This window comes from Gouania willdenowi, chromosome 10 (genome assembly GCF_900634775.1).
Source record: "Gouania willdenowi chromosome 10, fGouWil2.1, whole genome shotgun sequence".
NCBI lineage: Eukaryota > Metazoa > Chordata > Actinopteri > Blenniiformes > Gobiesocidae > Gouania > Gouania willdenowi.
Genome location: NC_041053.1, coordinates 27,383,298 through 27,402,544, shown reverse-complemented (window position 1 = coordinate 27,402,544; position 19,247 = coordinate 27,383,298). Strand labels below are relative to the sequence as shown.

The window sequence follows — 19,247 nt, the reverse complement described above, 5'->3', positions numbered from 1 at the left end:
TTTAGTGCAGTTTTAAAGTTAAGCTCCTACTGAGGGGGTTTCCTTTGATCTAATCACATTCGGCTATGGCAGTTGATTAATCATAGCATATTTAAACTTCTCATATGTTGCAGATGAATGATGAAAAACCAAAACCAAGCTGAAAGTATTGAAGAGATATCATGAATACAAAGATCTGCGTCAACATCTAAAAAGACCTAAATGCAGGTCAGAGCAGGAGTAAAATTAACTATTTTTATATTCCATTACAGATTCTTGTGCACATAATTACAGTTTTTCTCAGTCGCTTTGGTACATTTTTCAGATCAGAATTGAAATAGTCAAAACTATCTGTTTAATCTTCACATCATTGCGTCACTTGTGCACATCAAAAAAGCAGTTTCTCAACTTTGAACAAGTTTCATATGCTTTGGTACATCCAGTACATTTAGGCATTAGTTCATAGCATCAGTCTTTACATGCAAATTGGTTGAACACGTTGTCATAATATGTCAAGAATATTCCTATTCATTTCCATTCCTTTTTTTTTCTAAATCTGTCCTGACTTGGTAAATTGTTCCCTTTCTCTAATAAATCAATCAACTGGCAAGTATATACAGTATATAGGAGGGAATACAACACAATGCTGTACTTTCTGACAGTGGAAGAAGAAAGAAATGGACGAGGTCAACAGCCAGAGAGAAGAGGAAGAGGAGTGAGGAACATTGTCCTATGTCAAGGATGATTGTACCAAAGCGACTGAGAAAAACTAAGATTTTTTTCTTTTTATTTCTTAGTGTTGTAAAGAGCTACAATTTCTTCTCCCTATTGATTAAAAAAAAAAAAAAAAACCACCAGACAAAGTCAGAAATAAAGGCACAAGTGTGAATGAAAACATCAAAACTGTAAAGAGGGATTGATCTGGATTGAGGATAAATATTGCAAAATAGATCCAGATACTGCTGATCTGTCCATCTGTACACAGTCAACCACAATGACAGGCTAATCTGGCTAAAACCAGTAAAAAAGACCATTCACAGATGGATGAAATGGTTCTTCTATCATGTGATAAAGTCAAATCAGTGGATAGTGTCTTTGTTATAAGACTTGAGTTAGTTATGGTCTTTTAAGTACTGTAAACATTTTATCCAACTAATATTTACAATAAAATAAGTTCCATTCACCCTACTTTAAACCCTTTCCATGACTTTGCATGTTGAAGTCATGTCGACACCCGTTAGCATCAAGTACTCCGCTGCTCACAGGGGCCGTGTAGCATGAATGCAATCATTCGTGATGTGCACTTGTCTCACACTTTGTAGTTCCCACATGGATACATTTACAGCTTTGCAACGGTGCTTTTCTTTTCTTTATTTTTTAATGTAAACTACACACAATACAGTTTATCATGAAGCTTTTTGAAAAATACCTCAAAGATAATAGCAGGGGGTTTTTCCTCTACCTAATATTACTTAATATCTTATTAATTGGCTGGAATAAACCTTCTTCTGCCACTTACAGGAAAATTACCAAATATCAACCTCATTCTCCAGTTATTTTTTTCAACACACGCGAAAATATATACTCTGTTTGCTGCAAAAGTACGTACACAGACAATAAAATGATCCTTTCCGGCTTTCCATTAAAAAAGGAGTTGTACAATAATGATACTCCTCCTTTGTAAGAGCTTTCTTTGGATTATCCTTTCCTATTCCGCCATGACTACATACCAGATCCATGAAGACATTGATGACGTTTGGTGTAAAAGAACTTCACTGATGATCGGTACATAGTCCTGACCTCAGCCAACCTCTGAAGCTCAGTGTTGACCATGAGCAAAGCTATCTCAACCTAAATCAGGGCTTAACAGCTGCATAGGGCTGATTTTATAAGTGCACATTATTTACTTTGAAGCATTACTAAAGAATTAAAGCTGTGATCATTAGGCATTAAAGTTCATGTTTGTAAAGAACAAATATTTTAGCGTATACGGTGAATAGGTGGCACTCTCCCTTCAGCATGAAGAGGTTTGTTTTATAGTGTCTTTTTGATATGGTAAACTCTAATTGCTCAAACGTGAAACGATGATAATAAACGGCATCTTGCCACTTTAAACTGGAAATAGAATCTTTTATCTTTGTATTTAAGATGATTAAGTGCAGCGGTGTAAAGAGTACTGATTCAAGTAGAAGTACTGTTACTTGATTGGAAATGTACTAAAGAACAAGTACAAGTAAGTCGTACACAAAATAACCAGTTACAAATAAAAAGTAGCTCAATTAAATAGTACTCAAAGTAAAAGTTACTCGTTAATTTCACCCCCATGTTTATTTTTGGAGATAAATCTTGCCACTGTTCCCTTGCATACAGTAAAGATCTCATGTAGAAACTTGAAAAGGAAAAAATGAAATATTGCACAATTGGAAGTTAATCTATTTTCCAAAAGAGGTATCTGTATAAAATTATATATAAATAATATATATATATATATATATATATATATATATATATATATATATATATATATATATAATAAAATAACACAAATATTTTTATTTATTTTGTTTTTAAAAAAAGCTTCATTTATGAACTCTAAAACTAAGAAATTACCCAGCATTCAATGCTGTTTTGGCGCAGTGCATTACGTTTAATCTGGTTGGTCGGTTATGGTGTGATGCATTTGATTGGGGCAACCATGACTCAGTGGGTTGTCCAATAATCAAAGGTTGAAGGTTCAAATCCTGCTCCAGCCAAGTCATTGTTGTTGTGTCCTTGGGCAAGGCATTTCACTCACAATGCTTAGTGTTGGTGGTGGTCAGAGAGACCAATGGCACACCATGGCAGCCTCCCCCCTGCCAGCCAGCCCCAGGGCAGCCGTGGCAACAATAGCAGCCCACCACCACCATGCATGGGATGAAAGAATAATGCACATCAATGTAAAACGCTTTGAGTGTCTATACAAAATACAATGCATTAATATTGTTGTCTGGTCATTTCATTTTTTGTAGTTTCACAATGTCCGTTGATCATTTATTTATCAATTATAATTCACTCAGTAACGGCTGGGTGTATAAATGTAACTAATTACTTTTTTAAAATATGAAATGACTGATTTAGAAATATCCTCAAAAAAGTACAACTACCGATAAAAGCAACTCAATTATAGTAACATGAGTACATGTAATCAGTTACTTTCACCTCCGATTAAGTGTAATTTTTGTAAAGCCTGCTGAAAATGACTGTATCTCCAAAACAAACAAGAAAGAACACCGAGAATGGTCCTCAAATATCAAGGTTTCTGGACCTGTATGCAAGGCCCTTCAGTGGAACTGTTAAACCACCTCTCATCCATCATCAATCTGTGGTCCCTGAGTGGACGAGCTGGGTCAGCTACAGCTCAAGGAGACGTCTCAGGGTATAGACGAGAGCTCACTCAGGGGTCTGCTTTGCTCAGCGACTGAGTGGTGGAAAGATTGGGTTGGGGAAGTGTAAGTAGAGTGTGCTCTGCTCTGAGGCTCAGTGCCACAGGGCTTTTCTGTGGGTTTTTACCAACACACTGGTAATGATAGTCACTTGCAGTGTGGGGGCACATGTGACAGCATCCTTTCCTGCTGAGCTGCCTCTCTCATGCTCCCATGGGCTCACTGAGCTGTTGTTAACTGTGAATTGTAGTCCTATTGACATGCAGCTCGTGGACACAGGACACTGAGCTGCTCTCCCAGTAATCACGTCTTCTACTGTGCCTGTGTGGAGTCCTACTATAGTAGCTCACTGTCAAACCTGGGTGGTAAAATAACTCTAGATGGTATCTAAATCATAAGATGTTTTATTTGTCCCATTGCTCATCCATAACAGGTTTATATTGTCACCTAATACCTACAGAACGGTTCAACCCATTAAGATTTGATGAGCAGACATTTTATTTTCAAGGGTAGGGATTGTTTTATAAAAGTCTAGAATTTAATGTCAAAACAATTTCGGGAATAGTTGTTTCAAAATGTGATGCATTTGGCATTCGGTTTATGGGGCGGCGATTGAAAAGTTACAGCAACTTTTCACAACATTTAGCAACAAACCACATTTAAAAAACAAATGTGATTTTTTTTTTTTAACGTTACTTTTGACCAGATTTACAGCAACATTTGTAAAATTTGTGATTTTTTTTTCTCGAAAAAATAAGTAAATGTTAAATCTGATTTGTTAAATCTAAATCTAAATGGTAAATCTAAATCTAAATCTTAAATCTAAACGCTAAATGTTAAATCTAAATCTAAATATGAATGTTAAATCTAAATCTAAATATTTAATCTAAATGTTACATTAAAATCTAAATGTTTAATGTTAAATCAAAATGTTACATCTAAATGTCACGTGTGAAACTAAATATTTAGCTAATGTGCAAAGTCATATTTAACATTTAGATTTATAATTCAATTTAGATTTAAGATTGAACATTTAGATTTAGAGTTAACATTTAAATTTAAGATTGACAACATTTTTTACGAGAAAAGTAAATATCACAAATATTGCTGTAAATCTGGTCAAAAGTAATATTTTAAAAAAAATCACATTTATTCATTAGTTGCTAAATGTTGAAAAAGGTTGCTGTTTATTTTAGCATGTGGGACTTTACAATCAACGTCCCATATTGGTACACTCTTTTTGTTACTATTCTGTAAAATACAGATCTCATGTATAAGTATTATATATATATATATATATATATAACAAGATAAAGAAAGGAATAAAAGAAGAAACTAAATAATGTGTTTTTATTACAAACTGTGCACGGAATCAAGCATACACCTTGTGAACAATCGTCTTGATCTGGAATGTTTGAGATCCTATTTCATGTTGGAGAAATTATGAATTATATTTGACAACATAAAAAATAAAATGATTGGCTGTTGTTGTTTCTCCATGCTTCAACAAATAAAGTCTTAAAGTAATTTAAAGAGGAAAAAAAATGATATCACCTCATGTAGAAGTAGGTCAACACATTCGATTACCATGTATGACTGCTGATATGGGGCAGAACTTACATTATATAAAGAAGCCACAGTAGAAGGATGTGAAGCTTTTTTTTTTTTTTTTCTTTCATTTTCATTTACACATACCACGTCTTTACATGATATATTGATATAAGCATGTAACCATGCACCCGTCCTCTGTTATAGGAGCTGATAAAGAACAACCAGTGTGGAATTCTTGGCATTTGCATCACTTGGCAACCAACCAATTTTAGTTATTGTCTTTTGACTAAAATGCAACTTAGTCATCATGACTATTACAGTTAGTCTACGGTAGTTTTAGTCAACTGAATCACATTTTGCCTAAACGCGTTACAGATATTGTTGATTCAAATGTGCAGAATAAAAATTTGTGGATTTTTTTTTTTTTAAATGATTCCATTGATGTGAATACACACACAAACAGATTTAATGTGATCAATGTCTAAGACCACATGATCAGTTGAGTTCTGATTGAATTTCATCCCAAATGACAAAATAAAAACAAAATTGTCAATGTATTTTGATAGTGTTTTTGTTCTCATTAAATTAGTTATAGTCTAGTTATTGTCACTTTAAATATGTAGTCGACGAAAACAACACTGCAACAGATTTTGTTTGTATCTTGTCATCTTGGATTAAATGTAGAAAAATAAGAAGCATTGACTCTTACGTCTGCTTTTGTCGGCATTAAATTCTGAAGAAATGTGCATCCTAAAAACAGGCTGAAGAGGATGGGCAAAAAAATTCATAGGATAAACAATTGTTTTTTTTTTTTGCCAAGGAGGTATTATTGCCATCAGTGCTTATTTGTTTGTTTGACTGTTAGGAGGATTAAGTCAAAATTGATTTTGACTAAATTTTACCCAAAAAAAAAACCTTACGCCAGGAAAGGGATCCGGATCAATATATTGATTCTGGATCAGTTTCATAAATAGAAAAATCTGTCATCATTGGCAAAATGGGTTGTAATTGACCAATCTTTATGAATTTTAACTCAGTTATGTCGGGTTGGTTCCTTAACACCAAGTTCCAGTGATCAGGATTACGAAGTTGATTTTATAAAAGAAAATGAGACATGTTCAAACATTTTGACTTACTGTATTGTTATTAATGGGGATAGAAATGTCTTCCAAGCCTTTAAAGTGATCCAGATAACTGCCAATGTCTGGCAAAGAGGATTATTTAGCTCTTGGCGGAGGTTTGCGCTCTTGTTAAAAACATTTTTTTTTACATTCCAATGCTTCTTTTTTTGATACCTCTACTTCCATCTCCATTTAACTAAGAATTTCCCAGTATTTTAGACTCATATTTAAAATTAATTGTAACTGTGCAAATACAAACTCCTTCAATCCTTTTTCAGCGCACTGTTTTGGTTCACATTGGTTCAGATCATGCTGTTGTTTACCTTTGTTTTACTCATCTCCAGTTACAGATATCTCCCATGTAAGTCATTCAGCATCGAACATAAATGGACTATAAGTGGGAAAATCCACAGCTGGTTTAGAAACAGTTGATTTTCCTAATGAACATCCGTAGAAGGTGGTGGAGACTAAATAGAAGAGTTACAATACAAAATTGGAGATCAATGCTCACATGTTCTGTCTGCTGGTGTATAAGCAGGCATGTTATTTAAGATAATTAAAAAAAAGAACAAAACTAATCACTAGTCTTTAAGGCGTTGGTTTGTCAGATTTGATTCTCCGTATAAATCATTGAATAAAGACAGTATGTGGTTTTATTACAACCTGCATGAAAAAACAATATAACCCCAGCTACAGCTATTCCACACATAATCCACACGTTCCCCCAAAATATGCACCGTTTGTAATTTTGTTCTGTCCTGCTTTTCCAAATGTCACGTGCAGCTGTCAGAACCACAGAGTATCACACGAACAGTTTTTGTAGCGATTCCTCTTCACAGCCTGTTTGTCCTGGGGTGGGGGGGGAGAGTCATTCTGGAGATCAGCATGAGAGTGCAGCCCCATACCTGTAGTCAAAGATAATAAAACAAGCTGTACACAGTAACAATATTATACAAGTGTGTTTTTGCATTGGCTTGGACAAAAAGAAGAAGAAAAAAAAAAAGATTCCGGGCCACACTTGTGTGGCGAAGAAAGCCAAGAAAATTGACAGCATCTGTCCCTTTCACTCAAAAGAAAAACAAGAACACACACTGTGTTATCAAGAAAGTGGGCAGTACTAGCAAAATTCATCACACTTAAATGTATTTTTAAAGAAAAATATATGTGATACTGGGTTTTCTCTCAATTCGTATATACAGTGGTCACATACTTAAATTGAAACATACTTTTAAAGGAACTATGCACTCCGATCAAAAGTAATAACGCACTATGTCACCATGAAACCATGAATATAAATATACATACACATTTACAAAAGCCAAGCGTTTCAAAAGTGCTGCAGACAGTGTAGAAAACAGGCGGAGATAGAGGATCACACTGCAATCCAAGACTTTGCCAGGTTTGTGTGGACACAGTTTTGCTGGAGGTATTTGGTTTGTCTCTCCTTTCCTGGACCAGATGCACATCGTATCTGCTTTCTAGGTAGATGGGACCATGTCCTTTATAATGGGTTCTCTGTTTAGGTAGGTGGCCCAGTAGACCAGGTTGAAGCTGCCAAAGAGAACTGGGAATAAAACCCGGGACATCCTGTCAATTTTGCTAACACTGTTGAACGATTTCCTTGCATCCGGAGCTTTGCCGTCTGCTCTGGGCTTGTTGGGATCTGTGACTCCGCCTTTGGCGATTGTTGGAAGGGTGCTGGAATCCTTGGTGATATTTGGCGCATAGTTAGCCACTGCTACAGCGTAGGCATTATTCTTCTTTACAACAGATGCCCTTTCTTTTTTCTGTAGAGAAACAAAACAAAAAAGTCAGGTGTTTTGACAATAAAGGACAGTTTAGTTTGATTCATCCACTACATTTTAAAGGTAAATACCAGCACATTAACACTTATCACCAATCCTTTCTGACCAGTGAAAGCTGTTTTTCTTGACTGCTGTTCAATCGGAATTTATAAACTGCTGCAAACCAATTCAAGACACAATCGTAAAAAGCTCCAATTCAATGAATAAAAGATGGGTCAGTTTGAACGTGAGGCCATATTATATAAAACATTTAGATTTACAAGATTCAAGGATGCTTGAGATGGATTCAATAGCTTAAATTCAAAGAGAAAAATGGATGTAAAATAAACTTATTTATTTATTACTAAAAAAAAAAAAAGCTTGTGTTGTGTTAAATACCACTGAGCACTTTGAAATATCAGCAGCAAGGTGCTAATCTAGGCAAGGCAAGGCAAGGCAAATTTATTTGTATAGCGCATTTCATACACAAGGCAACTCAATGTGCTTTACATGATAAGACATTCAATTGTTTAAAATCAAAAGGAAACATTTAAAATCAAAAAGTGTTGTAGTAGTCAAGACCGGTCTTGGTCTCAAGACCACATTTTGAAGGTCTTGGTCATGTCATAGAGCATCTTGATGTAGGACTGGATGGATTCTGGATTTTTCTTCCAGACCAGTCGAGACCAGCACTGATCTGTTATTCTTCAACTTCATTCATGTGCTAATTAGGAAAAGCACTTGAAACTGTCTGATTAACAATGTTGTAATTTGACTTGTTGTAATTTGATTGTTCTTGGAAATCTTTTCAAGTGCCTTATGTGTCACGCACCTGCAAAACTCAGTCCATCTCATTTCTAATCAAAAATACTTAAACACTTACTTTAGGCCTCGTAAAAATGAACAACTTTTTTTCAGATATTTAAAAAAATTATGGATTTATAAGTGGGTACAATGATTTCTTTTTTCAAAAATTTAGTGGAACAAATTTGACAAGGTTGGAGATTTTTACATGTTGTGCTTTGAAAGAGTTGCAGACTCCTTGGTTATGTCTGTCAGTAAAAAAAATAATAATTAAAGAGAGAATGCTCAATAACTGTTCAACCGTGTTGTGGTTTTTAAAATTGATTGTTATGATATTGTTTTTGTCTCGGTACATTCTGGTGTCGGGGAAAGTCTTAGACTCTATTCAAAATCGCACATTAATGTACTATACACTACACACTCAATGAGTACATACTGTCTCCTATATACTATAAGTATGTTTGGGAGGATTCGTGTGGTGACCATTCCCACTGAAGTATACTTCATGCATTTCGAACCAACAACTACAAAAACCTGAAGCACACTGAGGCTAAATATCTCTGTTGATTCTCCACCTTTGAAAGTTCTGAAAACATTTTAAGTGAGAAAGTGAGAAAGTAGAATATCAACATGTGGTCATTTGATTGATAAAACTCACAGAAACACAGTTCATGCTGACATTTTGGAGATTTTGGAGACCCGCCATTGTGCTACTTATTTACTGTAACTTCCGATTAACTTCAAAACAAGAGCCCTATTTACAAAAGGGTTAAAAACTAATTGAAGACAAGAAGAGATGCTTTTATTTTGAAAAGGGAATCTTTGACTTTTAGCTTGAAGCTGGTCCCAGGATAATTTTCTGTTCCGCTCGCAATGCATCATGGGGCAGTTGAGTATGACTAGTGTGCCCACCATGCATACTTGTCTTGTATAGTATACATCTGGGTATTTCTCATGTACAGAATCTTTCCATACTATCTAATTGGAACACTCTACATACTCAATTTGACAACAGACTTAGTATGAGTAGTATGATAGTATGCTATTTTGAAGTCTTAGTCTCGAATAGTTTGGACTTGAGTACAACACTAATGCGAAGTACCAAATGCATAATACTGAGTGCAGTCAACAAGAACTATATCTAGACCTAGAAGAGCAAACAAATGTATTTTTAAGCCCATTAATCACAAACAACGTGAATAGTTGATACAAGTAACATGTTTCAAAGTACTGTTACGTACACAATTTATTTCAACCATAGTAAAGTACATTCATCTTCTCTCACTCTTATTTTTTAGTAAATTTGAGAGAAGCCGAGATGTACCAAAAGTTTTGGCCCGTATGTATCTTTGTAGCAGTGCTATGGTTTATCTACATATGAGGGATCAATCAGCATTCAGAAACATATAATCAGTCTCTTGAGCAACTTTACCACAAAGTCAGAAAAATTAATTAAATCCCTACATTTTAAAGTCTTGATGTGCCTTTGAAAATATTTTTTATTAGAGAACATAAAGCATATACACTCTATGTGTAATTTCTCACTTAAGTCAACCATAAATCCAAATCTCAAATACTTTCCCAACGAATACTGCAATCAGTTTTCCAGAACACGTCAATACTCAAAAAATTATACTTTCCCATGACTTGATAGAATTAATAATAGTATTTATATTAACGGCACTAATAAGTGAGTGAACAAGACTGTAGTTGTCGTAACACTGCATTGATTCATATTTTTTTGCAGATTTCAGTAGTAATAGAGAGGGTGCCGTCACTTGCTCATAGTATTTGTTTTTGGCAAAATAAAGAAAATGTGGGCTTGTGAGAGGAGAGACAGTGTGTGTGACTAAATTTATTTAATCAAGATTTGTTTGTGCGGAGCAAAAACCACAAGCCAAGAAAATACAACACTAATGATGTGTATTTAAGTGAACAAATATCGTGGTATTTCCCAGCACCTCTCAGAGCATCTCTGCTAGTCACTGATACACAGGAATGTCACAACTTTGCATTAGAAAACCTAGCTAGGATCAAGCAACAGTCTGCACTGGTCTTTAATTATAGTTAGAGCTAAAAAAACATGAAGTGAAATGTCCCGCATTGAAACTAGTCTATGAATAATCAAAGATGGAGGACATTGTAAGTCTCCACACTGTGGTAGGTGACTGTCAGCTACCAGCCTAAAGATGGCTGTCGCTTGTCGATTTAAATAGTAAAAGAAGAAGAAGTAGCAGATGTAAACGCAAGAGCAGCAAACTGGCACATAACGTAGTTGCAGTTGTGCTCAAAACTTTACTTGCAAACGTACCTAGAACATTTATTAATTTTTTTGAGACATGTTTATTCAGAATGTCTTTTAAAAAAATAAATAAAATTAGTATAGTTGACTCATGTTTTATTCAAAAAGCACATTTTAGAAAATGATTTCCAGGGTTTTTTTTAAATTACGAGCACAAATGTTACTTAAAGGACAACTGTATCACGGCTGTATTAGTGACGTGCATTTCAAAATTTGGTTCTGGAAGTGATACCGCTCTGAAACCACCCAATGAGAGTCGACTGAAGCATATTGTTTTGAAAATATTTTTAAACATGCACTTTGTTCCTCCTACCTATATTCACATTTGGGAATAATAATCATATAATAACTAAAATACCTAGCCCATCACCATGTTATATATAGTAGATTACAGATCAAAGATATATATTAAGTCATTAATTAGATTAGAAGGCTATCTATTTTACAGCCAAACTTGCACTGATAGTCATTTGAATAATTTATTTCAGATTCCAACCTATGGGGAGAGATTTGTCTCAAAAATAGTCACAAATGGATCCACAATTTTCAAATGTATTTTTCTGATTTTCAAGTGTTTTTCAGATTTTAACACTTGTGGATGTGAATGTGAATCCCTTTCAAGGCCACAGGTGCATAAAGTCAAGTTCCTAGGCACGCAGAGATTGCAGACTGCTGCTACAACCTATCATTGGGTTTAAAGGGCCCATGTTACGCTAAATTAACTTTTCTGTGCTTTAAACATCATAAAAGTGATTGATTGATTCCCTCAATTGTTAGTTAGAGGGTGATTTGCTCCTTTCTTACTGCAGAGCGAGCCCAAACACCTCGTTCCAATTTGATAAAGTTGGAGAAGCCGCGCCTCCAGGAAGCTCTCTGCTGTGATTGACATGTAAACAGACACGCCCACAAAGGTGAGCATTTTAGCATCCTTCGCGTAGTGCTATGTATGTATTTTCTACAGTCTGTGTATGTACCAGTGAACGCCCCGCCCCTACTGTCTTGTGTTTATAAAGCAGCATGAGCTCGGCTACGGAGTGGGTGGGAGGAGGGCAGCCCGTCCTCTGGCCCTACGTCACCGTGCGTGGAGGAGGAAGTCATTGTCCCGTCTATAGACACGCCCACTCATGAATATATAGGACGTTTGTGTAGAGTTGCTCAGAAAGTGACTTTTCAGAGGCTAAAACTCTGGAAAACAGGCGAGTTTGGGAAAATAAACCTCAAACACTGTTTTTGGGATTCTTAGAACAAATGGAGATGTGTGAAAAATAGCATGATATGGGACCTTTAACACCCTGATGGTTTTAGCGTGAGCACGGAGCCTGAGGTTACAAAAAAAGTCTAAAAAACAGAAACGTGCATCATGATTTTCATTTTTGTGAATAGACTTACTGCACCCTTACTGTAACAACGCTTCCTACTTAGTCACTTTGATTTCTTTGTCACGGTTAATGTAGCGTTTGACAGCTATGTTACTGGAAACACTTCTGCAGTGGTTTCGAGGTCAAGTGCTATACTGCAGGGTTCATCATGGTGCATTGATGGCACTGAAAGGTGAATTTTCTGTGATATAAAACAGTTGCTTTAGTGTTATACATTGGGACAATCATTCTTAAAGTAACGTCAATGTATTTTTCTTCTTTTCAGTTTCACAACGAAGGAAAAAAGTGCTCACAACACTTTGGCTTCACTTGTAAAGGGTTAAAGAGGCCATTACTGCCATTTCCTTCTACCTCTAACAATCAACTCTTCAAGCTTCCATCAGCAGGCATTGCCTTCGTCCACTTACAATCCAATGCAAATGAATCCTCTCTGAAAATGGAGCCTGTCAGAAGACACGATTCCTTCTTCATTACCTTGTCATGCACGACGCTCTTTCCATCCCAAGCCCAGCCACGCTTTGTGAAGTAATTGACAGTGGCAAACTCAATCAGGGCTGAGAAGACGAAGGCGTAGCAGACGGCGATGAACCAGTCCATGGCAGTGGCATAGGCAACCTTAGGCAGGGAGTTCCGTGCACTTATACTCAGTGTGGTCATGGTGAGTACAGTGGTAACACCTGGAAAAGACACCAATATTCACACCTATTGTTAAGTTGACAAATTACTTGTAACTTGTATTTGACACAGCTTTTGTCCTCAAATTGTCTTACTTCTAATAGCGTACAGCAGGGTTGGTGTCAATTATATTTTTCAATTACAATTACATCTTCCATTATCCATGTTCAATTACAACTCAATTACGATTACGGTGATAAGTATTTTTTACCAATTACAATTAAAATGATTATGTTTCCCCTGAAAGTCAATTCTAATTACATTCTCAATTAGTAAAGTTCAAATACAATTAATCACTATTACTAAGCCTGAAATAAATAACGCCAAAAACCATAACTTTCCTCTGGTGTTAGCATTCTGTTAGCATCTCTTATGATAATGGGTCATTTTTGACCCATGTCTTAAATCAGCTGTAAAATACACTAAAAATATCATCTATCATCCAATTTGTTTCTCATCGCTTGGTTACCTCGTTAGGCTTTCTAATCAATGAAAATATTGGTATTAATATTTTTGGTGTGGGCATCTGAGCCTTTTCTTTTTGTCAGTATAACCCTTGATTTACATTTTTTTAAAATGGTAAAATCCTGAAGAGAACTGACAGGTAGTGGGAAAACTCGATCTGAAACATTTTAATAATTGTAAACTAGGTATGTGTCAGCCATAGAACTGTAACATGCTTCACCTGGTTTGCATTTAATTAAATTCAAGTCAATTATCTAAACTAAATTGCAATTCAATTACAATTACATCAACATATTTTTTTACAATTACAATCATGATCATAATTATGCCATAATTGTAATGAATTATTAACTACTTTAACTTGTGATTGTTGTGTATTTTTTGTATTCACCTTTGTTGTTATTAGTTTCTTTTTTGACTAGTGATCAATTGTTTCAGTAGTAAAGTGTCTCTGAGTTTTGAAAAGCAAATAAAATGAATTATTATTACTACGCGATTACAAATACAGGCCTACAGTAGCATGTTAACCAGTGACTGCCTGTGTTGTTTCCACAGGTGTCATCTACTTGTCTTTTATACATGATGGCATATTTTTTCTTCTCCTTACATTAGTACCGTAGTTACACGTGGGATCCAGATGTGTTCAGAAGTAGCATTGATTACAACTGCCTTGTCCCCTGTTTTCACTCCCCCTATTCAAAGCACTATTCCTCTGATAAAACCAGTTTCTAATGTGATAAATGCTAAGAAACTGTATATAATATCGGGAATTTGGCTTTTAATCAGAATGTCTCAGGGTTGATGACAAAAAAAATTCAAATGATGACATTATATACTTTACCAAACACAGTGCGAGCAGGCACTGATTCTCTATTCAGCCAGAAAGACACTTGAGAGAGGATGACAGTCATGATGCACGGCAGGTACGTCTGGATGACAAAGTAGCCAATCTTCCTCTTTAGATGGAAATGAGCCGTCATCACCGTGTATTCACCTGCCAGGATGTAAACCAGGTTCATTTAAAGTGATTTTTCACATGTGGCTACTTTAATTAGCTGCCACATTTGATGGCTGCACTAAGATGTGTGCTTTGCTGGCAGGTGATGTCACTTTGTTTTGTACATGGTAATAGATTTTACAGACGACAAATGAGTGCTCAGGGTGGCAATTGGCAAAAACAAGAAAAGGAGTCTGTGAATCCATCTTATTGTTTCCACAAATCCTGATCAGGGTCGCTGGATGATCACCTGACCCAGGACATGAAGCAAGTTATACCACAGAGAGATGGCCAGTCCATCCTTTACACAAACAAGGTATCACATGCACAAACACGTATATCTCTACTGTCAACATAGACTCTAGTTAACCAGCTATCAGAAGTGTGTTTAGACAGTGTGACTCTTTGTGTTGCAAGAAGAAAAAATGCATAAGTTGGGTTGGATTGCCTAAGCCCCTCACATGAATATATACTGTAATTTAAATATAAAATATAAATATAAAATACATAATACATAGCAAATGTTTTACTATTTCATTCATTAACAAATATCTACATTTTCATTCAAATGTGTTCGAGCAAACATAATCCTGTTTCCCCTGGATATAAATCTGTGATTCCCAAATTGGGGGGGGGGGGGGGGGGGTTCTGAGTGAGAACACCCTGGCTAAAGATTTAGCATTAAATCTAGAAATTTTTTTTAATTTTTTTTGCACTTTGAACTTTATTATTACTGTTCTAAAATATGTGTTTGCACATTCAAAGTTGTTTTTCTGAGTTTTGAAGAAGTACAACAATTGTTTTAATTTTTTACCCATTTTGTTGACAGTTTATTGCAATGGAAGGGCCCTGAAAATAGTTCCTTCTCATAAAGGGGGCGCAACAGAAAAAGTTTGGGAACCACTGACCTAAATAATGATACGTTTGCAACATGGTGGTGGATATTATTGAGTTAATTAGAAATAGGTATAGGAAAATACATTATGGTCATCATATAAGTTTGTATACAAGACACTCAGCTATTCTGATTCCTGAATAATAGGACAACACATACGATTTGAATTAAAGGCTTACTTTAGCCATCATTAGTTAATCACATGCATTAGATTTATTGTTGGTGTAAGGTTTGGTTACCTTCAGCTACCCTGTTTTTTTAAGTAAAAACAAAGGAACAGTTTTGCTCCACACTTTCCAATGTGTGGAACAGACAGGGGCAACTGTTGGCCCAACAAATATACACAATTGCTCAAAAAACACAACACTTTACCACAATCACACCAAATGACAAAAAAACACAAAATATGCTAAAAAAAATTGGACAAAATGATGTGAAAAACACAAAATCACATGTTCTTTCCTGTATTAATGCTCAGGTTGTTCATTATTCTAAATTTGGACATTCATTCTCATAACGTGGCCTTTGGATCAGATCGTCACATATTTTTTGCTCCTACTGTGAAAGCATATTTGATGCCTCAGATGGGTCCATTGGTCAGTGAAAGTGCTATCAGCTTTTTTTTTGTTAGTCTTGATTTATCTAACAACAGTCAAAAAATGCTGAGTGTGTCAATAGTGTTAGAATACAGACTTTGTATTATTAAAAAAAACAATAAATCTTTATTTACAGTTATAGAGTTATATATCTACAAAATAAATATAATGGTTGGATTTTGTTTATACCGTTCTTGAGATTTTAGAAACCGCTATTCATTCACAAAGCAGTCATACTGGTGAAGGTATGCTCAATGTCCCTCCACCAAACTCATTTGTATATATACAAATACACATATACATATACAAATGCTTGCACATATTAAGTTTGATGCCTCAGGACACATCAGTTGTAAATGGAATAGAGTGGGATTTTAACTGCCAGTCCTCCTGTTATTACACCGTTTGTATTGGACAAATATTCACCATGGTGTTTGTAGTGTTATCCAGAATGTTACATGTGTTACCGCTAGGGGCAGACCATGCATAGAGGGTGTGTGGGGACTGCATAAAAGGACACCAGTGAAGAAGGGTTTGTGTGTGGAATCCATCATAATAAAAAGGCTTTGTGTTCACCCAAAGCAGCGGTCTTTATTTGTGAAAGAACCCAACACAACAGTGTTGGTGGATAGTATATATAAGATGCAAAAGGGCCCTTTGTTGGACTGATAAGTCGTGATCTAAGACTAATCAGTGTGGAGTTTGCATGTTCTGCGTGGTCATAAGTGGTTTTCTGAACCACTTCCTGTCCAGGATGTACTCTACTCGCACCCAAGTGCGTGTGTGTGTTTGTGGAGCAAATATTTTTCCGACGCGATATCTGTTCGACCTGAAACTTTGTCATCCACACAGGCCAGGTGTGCGCATCTGTTATTTTGGAAAAATTTGGTGTTGCAAAACGTTTATTTTAGTTTTAAGATTACGGCTCCCTCTCGGTCGAGAGCGCTACTTCCGGTTCCGGGTCACAATTTGTTTGGGTTTAAAAAAGAAGGTCAATATTAAAAAGGTTTTTGTACTGCTAAAAGTGATTTAAGTTAATATTTCATGGTTATTTAAAATAATTCCCGTGATCCCAAACTTCCTTTAAATCGCGGGTCACGGAGTCCACTTCCTCCTCAGTCTCCATCACTGTGCCATGCTATCGTCAGCGTCTCAAACACGGGAGCTCTCTGAATAAATCATTTGAAACTGTCAGCCACTGGTGAGTCTTTCCCATTGTTTAAACCATATAACGTACGTGAAATTCAGTGATGTGCCGTGACCACTAGGGTTGGGTAGGCACGTTGCAAATCGAGACCACCAATGACAATTTCATATGTTTCTGCTGGCAAGTGTTAATTCAATTCAAATCAATTTTATTTGTATAAAGCAATTTCCAACAAAGTCATCTCAATGCGCTTCTCAAAATATAAAATTCATAATAAGAAAGAAAAAACCCAACAAGATCCAAATAAACAAGCATTTAGCCATCTAACAAAATCAACATCATAAACACCATTAAGAAACATAAACAATTATTTTATATAGCCTCCATACTCTCCCAACAAGATATATCTCATGACACGGCAGCGTATCCGTTGTTTGTGTTGGAAACACAGAGAAAATGACAAAAACAACTCAGAACAGCCTCAGTGAGGAACATCCACAAAGCCAATCCTTCCTTTTGTACCATTCACTGTAGAAAGTACCAACAATGTTCTGACCTTACCTTTGCTGAAGCTCTGGTAACTCAGCTGTTGGTCTCCATCTTTTAAAAGCTGTCGTTTTTCCTCAAAAAAAAGTTTCTCTATCATCTCTGGTGCTGTCATCCTGCCTGTAGTGTTATCCCGCCCACTAGCTAGAGAACGTAGCAGCAGCGGTCATGTGGAATCTATTCACTAATGTACTGTGAACTTAGGTATAGCATTTAGCATAGCGCGGTTAATGGTTGTCATCTTGGGGACCTGACTGCGCATGCGCAAACACGTAAAAACATGCAATGGGAACGGAGGCAGAAGAGCAAGGTGCCTTTGGGAGGGGGCGTGGCCTCCCTCGGCCTTACAGCGGGGTGAAAAAAAAAAAAGACTGCAGCTGTTCCAGGAAATAGCGCTGTTTAGTATTTTGGGCTATGAAACGCACAAAATGCGGACACTTTCAAACTTATAGGTACTGTAATTCTCAATTCACGCTTGGGCAGGCACTGCCTACCTTGCCTACCCTGACGGTATGTCACTTGTGAAATTGCTCACTAATGCGCTGTTTCACTAGAGTCGGTATTGAGTGTGGAAAATACGTTTGGTCCACCATCAAGGTTTTTTCAGTAAAAAAAAAAAATGTTGATGATATTGACATTTACAAATAAATAACAAAAAAATGTGATAAAATCATACAACATTAAATTCAGTGTAATAAATGCTTTGGTCATACAGTATATGTCACATGCTCATATGCTCTTAGTAACGTGGATATAAAAAAAAAAATCTAGACCTACAAGCATTTTGGACCGTAGCTTCAGCTAAAAGCATTTTAAAAGTGGGAAAATTAGCTAAAGATAGGCTTTTCAAAAGTTTTTATGCGAAAAAAATATTAGTAGGGAATGAAAGGAACCAGTATAATCCAATTACTTAATCTTGTAAAAGTACAAGGAGAAAAATATTCTTATCATCTTAAGAATATAGAGAAGCAATTAGGCAGGGATTATCAGGTGTTTGCTTGAGAAAGTGGACAATGCTGGTCTTTTTTTGTACGCTGCTATTTTTTATTTTTCATTTTACAAACTAAGATGGCTGAGGTGGTGTTGAGCAGCTGGGGATGAAGACACCACTCACACCAATACACAGCGTCTAGTATGTGTCGCCCTGCCTTTGTGTTTCCGGACAATGCTCTTAGCATCCAATCCCCGTCAGAGTAAACTGGGAAAGACACAGGTGTGATTGAGTGCAGTTCTTACCTGCTCCACTCAATTTTTCTCTCTATAGACGTACTGTAAATCTGGATTTAGAATAGGTTCTTTAAAAGAAAACTGGAGAAATACATTGAAATATTTGATTCATGAGTGCATTAGTTAAGTGTTTTACCCAACATTACAATATCTCTCCATTGGGTAAATTGAACAAGGCAGTGCTCCAACCTCCCTGTGTCCTGCTAACAATTGTAATTTACATCAGTAAAACCTGTCAGAGCGGTAAGATTATGGCTCTGAGAGGACGATAGCTTGTTGTGTGTTGATTACACAGCATAAAGACCCTTTCCACCGCAGACACTTGACATAATAATCTTTGCCCACAAAAACAGGCGG

General features: G+C 36.1%; 1 protein-coding gene across 4 annotated transcripts in view; it reads right to left on the bottom strand.

Annotated features, from left to right (window-relative positions):
- Positions 1–6,708: 6,708 nt before the first annotated feature.
- gabra2b (gamma-aminobutyric acid type A receptor subunit alpha2b) overlaps positions 6,709–19,247 on the bottom strand; it is a 57,168-nt gene continuing 44,629 nt past the window's right edge. For all 4 annotated transcript variants that reach the window (XM_028459584.1, XM_028459581.1, XM_028459583.1 and 1 more), the window contains exons 8-10: positions 14,324–14,476; positions 12,817–13,019; positions 6,709–7,860 (exon numbers count right to left, since the gene is read on the bottom strand). In XM_028459584.1, the coding sequence (XP_028315385.1) occupies positions 7,552–7,860; positions 12,817–13,019; positions 14,324–14,476 (665 nt within the window). In that variant the 3' untranslated portion in view covers positions 6,709–7,551. The remainder of the gene's footprint in view (positions 7,861–12,816; positions 13,020–14,323; positions 14,477–19,247) is intronic.